General features: G+C 44.5%; 1 protein-coding gene across 4 annotated transcripts in view; it reads right to left on the bottom strand.

Annotated features, from left to right (window-relative positions):
- ST7 (suppression of tumorigenicity 7) overlaps nucleotides 1-7,500 on the bottom strand; it is an 88,188-nt gene that overhangs the window by 52,695 nt on the left and 27,993 nt on the right. The window contains exon 2 of one of the 4 annotated variants that reach the window (XM_085897863.1): nucleotides 489-638. The exons of the other annotated variants lie outside the window; for them this stretch is intronic. Within the exon in view, the coding sequence (XP_085753989.1) occupies nucleotides 489-546 (58 nt within the window). The 5' untranslated portion in view covers nucleotides 547-638. The remainder of the gene's footprint in view (nucleotides 1-488; nucleotides 639-7,500) is intronic. 4 annotated transcript variants of the gene reach the window in all.

A 7,500-nucleotide genomic window follows, 5' to 3' on the forward strand; every position in this document is an offset into this window, starting at 1 on the left:
GCCAAAATGTTCAGAATTCATTGCCCAATCTTGTGATGGGTGACATGACACAATTACGTCATTACCCTTGTTTTTAAAAGAAAATGTCCCAAATCCTGGCATTATAATCAGAACCAAAATATATGTTTGTGGGAGATGCCAATGATTATTTATTTGTTTGTTATTCGCATAACTTAAAAAGTATTAAACCGAATTGCATGAAATTTGGTGGGATGATTGGTTATTAGCCAAGGACCATTTGATTAGATTTTGGGAGCAATCGGGTCAAAGGTCAAGGTCATGAAAAGGTCAAAATCGTCTTTTTACCATATCGCGGTCAATTATCCAATTTGCATGAACTAATGCCAAAATGTTCAGAATTTAATGCCCAATCTTGTGTGTTAGTATTTAAACTCTGTTTCCCTTCAAATCTGGTGTACCCAACCCCCCATTCTGTCCCCAACTTACCCCTCACACCCACTGTTTACTGGACTTTGCATCCTTCTCACCCGAGAGAAAATGTTTTGTCCAGCATTGGCATGCTTTGGCAATGGGCCTTGACGACATCAGTACCCATGTTGTCAAATCCTGCTCTGCCGTTCTTGCTTCCCCTTTGTCTGCCTCCCATCAGCCTGGAAGTCAGCAAACATCACTCCAGTCTACAAGAAGGGTGCAAAAACATATCCTATCAGCTGCCAACCAATGAGCTCACTTCCAATTATAAGCAAAGTCATGGAATCCATCATTGCTGCTGATGTCATCTTTCCTGGTCTCAAACAGTCTGATCTGTGGCAATCATGTCCACTCAACTCTGGACATTAAATTACTCCTCTCTCAGCAATAGTCGCAGAATCTCTAATTCTCAATCAAGAGGTTAGGATGGTCTCCCATGACATTTATCTGGCATTTGACAGTCTGACATCCTACATTGCTTGCCAAGCTCTTTGCCTGTGGCATACAACGCTGCCTTCATTCCTGTATTTCTGACTTCCAGCACTCACGCAGTCAATGTGTTGCTATCGATGGAACCCTCTCCTCTCCTATCTCAGTGGAGGTTGAAGTTCCCCAAGGAAGTGTGATAAACCAAGGAAGTGACCTCATCTAGAAAAGTGACCTATCTGATGCTCTGAAAAACCCTCTCTTCATTTTTTGTGGACAACTCCCCATTTTGTTGTGCAGTATCCCTATCCCACTGCAGACTGCAACTGCATCACTCTCTGCTGATCAGGAATTCATTAGATGCTGGTCTGATAAATGCAACATGTCCTTTAATCCTGTAAAATCTCACTATCTCAACCTGTCACTTCAGAAGGATCATAAAACGAACCCACCTATATATTTCTATGGTCAGCCACGAGAAGAGGCCGAGTCTGTTCAACTTCAAGCCACACCATCAATTAGCCATGACCTCTCCTTGGCCAACTGCATAGCAAAGCTTGCCTCTAAAGATAGCCGCAGACTGGACATCCTCCATCGATTAAAGTTTTTCCTTGGAAAATCAGAGCTACTCACAGTGTAATCAGAGCTACGACGTGCTGCTCCGGCGCATGCTCCCATACCTGACCTGACAGTGTACAGCTCAATGGAGTACTGCTCTCCCCTGTGGGGTGGTGGCCCAGCACCACATCATGTCTTTCCTGAATTCTGTGGAATCTAAACCATTCAACATCATTGGAATCTCCCATGATGAGGCTGAAGCACAAGGTCTGTTGCTTTCACATCGCAGGCAAGTCAGTGGTCTCTAACAACTCTCTCAGCCCACCCACTATCCCCAGCAACTCCAGCATGCAAACATTATACGAGTAACCCTCTTTTGGGTTGAACTTAAAACATCTATCCATGCTGACTGCACACAAGAATTCTGTTCCTCGCTTCTCCCATCTATGGAACTGCCTTCCAGAGGCTGTTCTGTCTCACCATTCCCACGAGTACTCCAAGTAAGTCGTGAATCATTACCTCATTTCACCCCCCCCCCCCCATCCTGACCGATGACCCGTTTTCTCTCCCTTCCCCTTTTGTATTTGTTTAGTTCCTTGCTGGCTGTATCACGACCCCACTATCAATTTAACCTGAAAAAAAAGTTGATTCTGTATCTTGAATGCGTTGAAAAGGTCGAAGATGGAGATGACTAATCATGGATTTAATCACTTGTATCTCTTCACCCTGTATATATCTTTTGTTATGCCAAGTTGAGGCTCGTGAAAGAGCGAGGACATGGAACGGATCAGGACGTAACAGATCAAATGGAACAGAAGAAAGAGAGGGGGGAGACATCCCAACAACAGGTTTGAGGGCCAAAACAGAGGTGAGATAAGAGAAATATGTACTGCATTTGAGTCATCAGAAGAAACCGAAGAAACAAAGAGCAAAGATAGATCTGGATAGGATTCTAGTGGGGCAACTTAGCTAATGACCTCTCCTTGGCCATATTGGCCATCATATTATGAACAGATTTGGATATTGGGCCATCTCAAATTCAGCCGCTGATGGCTGTGGCAGCTATTTTCCACTGCCATCAAAAATTTTATGATGGCCCAATATCCAAATCTGTTCATAATATGATAGGCTACTAGTGTGCCAAATTTGGTGCTTTCCTCACAAAATGCACAATTGTTACGCTAAGTTGCCCCACTATTCAGGTTTCAGCTGCTACTCCTCCATCCTCGAACCCATTCAAGTGCACGAAATACGAAGAGAGAGAGGAGAGAGAGGAGAGAGAGGAGAGAGAGGAGAGAGAGGAGAGAGAGGAGAGAGAGGAGAGAGAGAGAGAGAGAGAGAGAGAGAGGAGAGAGAGGAGAGAGAGGAGAGAGAGGAGAGAGAGAGAGAGAGAGAGAGGAGAGAGAGGAGAGAGAGAGAGAGAGAGAGAGAGAGAGAGAGGAGAGAGAGGAGAGAGAGGAGAGAGAGGAGAGAGAGGAGAGAGAGGAGAGAGAGGAGAGAGAGGGAGAGAGAGGAGAGAGAGGAGAGAGAGAGAGAGAGAGAGAGAGAGAGAGAGAGAGAGAGAGAGAGAGAGAGAGAGAGAGAGAGAGGAGAGAGAGAGAGAGGAGGAGAGAGAGAGAGGAGGAGAGAGAGAGAGAGGAGGAGAGAGAGAGAGAGAGAGAGAGAGGAGAGAGAGGAGGAGAGAGAGAGAGAGGAGGAGAGAGGAGGAGAGAGAGAGAGAGAGGAGGAGAGAGAGAGAGAGAGGAGAGAGAGGAGAGAGAGGAGAGAGAGGAGAGAGAGGAGAGAGAGGAGAGAGAGAGAGAGAGAGAGAGAGAGAGAGAGAGAGAGAGAGAGAGAGAGACAGAGACAGAGACAGAGACAGAGACAGAGACAGACAATCGGAGAACAAGGAGACCATGAGGATTATAAACGGTGCAATAAATGTTTTATATGGGCAATATCGAAAATTGTGTATGCAGAAGGTAGTCTTTGCTGTATGAAGTGTGAAAATTTGAAGATAAAAGTTGGATATGTTTGTTGGGTGAGTCTGCTGAGGAGATTGGCAGTGGTGAGAGTGTAGCTAATGATAGCAGTGGTGAGGGTATCATGAGTAGTGGCAGTGGTGGTGAGGGTGTAGCAAGTGGTGGCAGTGGTGAGGTTGTATGGCCTGAGAGTAAAGTAGAAGAATAATGTACACAGGCGTAACGCAGGGGATCTTTCAGTCAGAGTAGTTAATGCATGAAATGGTCTCTCTGCAAAGGCACTGGCAGCAGAAACAGTAGATAGGTTTAAGTTGGAATTCAATAGGTACCCTGAAGTATTGCAGATAGAGGGGCAAAGGGATATTGGCAGGACTTCTTGGTAGCTTGTGAGCAGATGGGTGATTGTATACAGTGGCCTGCAAAAATATTCACACCCTACCAATAATGCCACATCTATATATTAATACTGAAGGACCAATTTTGTGCTCCTCCTAGCGGTCGCGTCACGGTTTTCTCGGTACTGTGACCTGGACTGAAAGAAACTTTGTACCTGTAAGAGTGCATCGCACATAGTGGCAATAGTCAACTTTCAACTCTGAAGCAGAATAAACACTTTTCGTTGAGACGGGGGCGAGGAGTGAAGAGGCGGGGGCGGGGGATGAAGAGGCGGGGGGCAAGGTAAGCAAATTTTTGGGCGAGGGTAAGCAAATTGAAAGCGGGAGACGGGGGGGGGAAATGGGGCGGGGGATGAGTGGGCAGGGACTGGGGTGAATTAGGCGGGGTTGAGTGTGAGGGGGTGGACAGGTGGGAGGGGGAAAGTGGGCGGGGAATCAAGAGACGGGGGCGGGGAGTGAAAAGGCGGGGGCGGGGCCAGGGTAATTAAATTTTTGGGTGGGGGTAAGCAAATTGAAGGTGGGGGTGGGAGGCGGGGGGGAATGGGACAGAGGCGGGGGGGAATGGGGCAGGGGCGGGAGATGAGTAGGCGGGGGCAAGCACGCCCTGTCCAGTCCATGTCCCTCGAGTGTGGTTGAGCTGGTGAGGGTGGTTGAATGAACGGAATCCGTGTGACGGGGTTTCGGCTAGTTTAGATGAATTATGAAGAAACAATGTTTCCGAATGAACTTTTTTATTCATAACTGAAGAGATCAAACTAAACACTGTCATAGTTGCAGGTTACATGTCAAGAATACCTGCAAAAAAACATGTACAAATCAAAATTTTTGGGTTGAAAAAGTATTCAGCCCCTGAAGTCAGTACTTGGTAGAACCACATTATGTCCACCATGAGTATTTTTGGATAAGTCTCCACCAGCTTTGCACAGTGAGATGGTGAAATCTTTGCCCATTCTTCATGTGAAGCTTGCTCTAGTTCTACCAAGTATTCAAGGATTTTCCTGTACTTTGCACCATCCATTGTTTCTTCTATCCTGACAAGCTTGCCAGTCCCTACTGATGAAAAGCAGCCCCATAACATGACCAGAGGCCAGCTTTGTGAATGGAACGGGATGTTGTTGATCAATGAACACTGACCTCCATCTCGGACATGGAGCCTTGCAGATCTTTCAGTCATTGTTGGATTTACAGTGACATCCGGAACCAGTTTCCTGGTTACCCGGCTGCTGAGTTTGGATAGGCGACATGATCTGGGTAGAGTCTGGGTGGTATGATACGTCTTCCACTTCTTAGTGATGGATTTCACCGCACTCAAAGGGGTAATGAGTGACTGAAATCCTCTTACAATCTCCTCCTGAATGGTGCTTCTCCGCCACTTTATGTCTGACTTCTTTGGAAAGCTCCTTGGTCTTCATGTTTGCCTTGTTGGTTTACCAAGTGAGTTGCACCTTAAACCTCAGATAAGTAGGGGAGCTTAGTTTTTAAAGTTAAACCAATGATTATATGCAGGTAAAACCTATTACACTTATTTTGTAACCTTTCAAACAAATAATTACCTTGGCCACCGAAAGTGGGCAGAGATAATGCTTTCACCCCTTCCTCTGTCATGAACAGCATATCTCAAAAAGTTGTGGACGGATTTGGACCAAATTTGGTGCAGAGGTTGGGTGTGTGAAAGGGCCAAAGTGTTTTTAGATTTTGGTGAAGATCTGATCCAGATCTGGATATGAGAATTTAAAAAGTGATTTGCATTGAGAGATAGGGCGAAAAACGATATATAGCATGACATGACAAAAGGTTATGGATGGATTCGGACAAAACTTGGTGGATAAGTTGAGTGTGTGAAAAGGAAGAATCGATTCAATTTTGGTGAAGATCCAAACCCAGATCCAGATACGAAAATGTTTTCATTTTTTAAGTGTTTCTTCACTATTGAGAGATGGGGTGAAAAATTACATATAACCTGATATCTCAAAAAGTTGTGGACGAGTTATGACAAAACTAGATGGATGAGTTAGGTGGATGACAAAAACTAGATGGATAAAAAAGGTGATAAGAAAATCCAATTTGATTGTGGTTCAGGTTCGGATCCAGATCCAGCCTATCAGTGGGATACAAAACAAACTGTTCCACCCGGCAGAGGTATGCCCTCCACTGAGCGCCATTCGAGTTTGTTCCTGAAGTACTTTAGGGTTAATTTGGCAAAGGGTTTGAATACTTATGCAACTGAGAATCACCTGATTTTTCTCAGTTAATCTAACTTATTCACATTTTATCTGTATTTTTTTTTTAGCTTTATCACTTTGGAGTAGTTTGTGAGGACTTTATATGAAGTTTGATTGGAAAGCATCATGAAATAAGCTCAACTGGCATCAAAATGTGAAAACTTTGGAGGGGGGTGAATACTTTTGCAGGCCACTGTACATGTGTAGTAATTATGTTTGTGAGAGGGTGGTCTCATCTGAAGGTGAATGTACGGATGGTATTTGGGCATTCTTCACACTACAACCACCTCCCCCCCCTCTCCACCACCACCCCCCCTCCCGAAAAAAAAATTCATAGTAACAAAAAAAAAAATAAAAAAAATCAATCAAATATTTTTGTTTAAATATTCATTTGTTTTGCATACAACAGGCCTCCCCTCCCCCAATTCCCATCATGTGCTGCCTTTTTAGCTGCTGGTTGCATCATTGGTTAGGGGCGCAGCTATGCCACTGATGCAGTGCCCCAATTACCAGTATGCTGGTGCTCATTTTGCCAACCTCAGAAGGATGACAGGCTTGGTCAACCCCCTGGTGTTAATTCGGTGGCCAAACGGGGCTCAAACTCAGGACCCTAGGATCCCAAGCCACCACCCTAACCACGAAGCCAACACCAGGCTGCACCCCCTCCCCTAGTGAAATCAGGTCGCTAGCCTGATGGATAGATTTAATTTGGTGTTGGTGCAGTGCAAGCATCATGGGCTGAATGGCCTCCTGCATCAAATTTCTGTTATTAAAAAAATAAAAGGCCGAGCAGCTTGATCAAGTTCCTTTTAACCATACATATCACCATGGTCACAGTTTATCATTTGCTTCCATTAAAGGTGTGCCACAGTTGAATTGTCGCTTAAACCTTCCTGACTGACCCCTACATCTAATGTCATGGTAAATGAAGATGTGTTTATTCATGCCTGCTTATTTGACATTACCTTCTGAGCACATGGCTCCTCATGCTGCAACTAGGTTAAACCCCACATACTGTGTGATTGGTGAATTGTCATAATGTCCTTTAAATTCAAGTACACCAATGCCTTCTAATATCCCAAATGTGATATTATATATCTTCATGAGCTTTGAACCACTGGAGGAAAAAGTTTAAAAAAAAATTAATTCTTTTAAAGCATCCCCAAATTGCAAACATGTCTTGCATCTCTTTCTTCTGATACCAGCTACATAACCTAAATGTGTTATTGATTAAGGCAGCTTGTAATCTCGAAGCAAGAACACCAATACCAACAATAGAAGGGCAGAGGTATGAATTCCATGTCATCTCCCTGATGTTCAAAGCAATCTCTGTGTAACCTCCTTCATGAGTCTGAGACACCCTTTCAGAAAAAATATGTGGAGGTGGAGGGATACTCCTAAATTTCTGAACCAAACACTCCCACAGCTTTTTTGTGGGAAAATCGCTCTGCTCCAAAACTCTTGCGACATAAATGAGTGTTATTTACACTCCCTAGGTTTCCCATG

The sequence above is a fragment of the Eptatretus burgeri genome, chromosome 10 (assembly GCF_056783735.1).
Source record: "Eptatretus burgeri isolate ZD-2024b chromosome 10, Ebu_testis_v1, whole genome shotgun sequence".
NCBI lineage: Eukaryota > Metazoa > Chordata > Myxini > Myxiniformes > Myxinidae > Eptatretus > Eptatretus burgeri.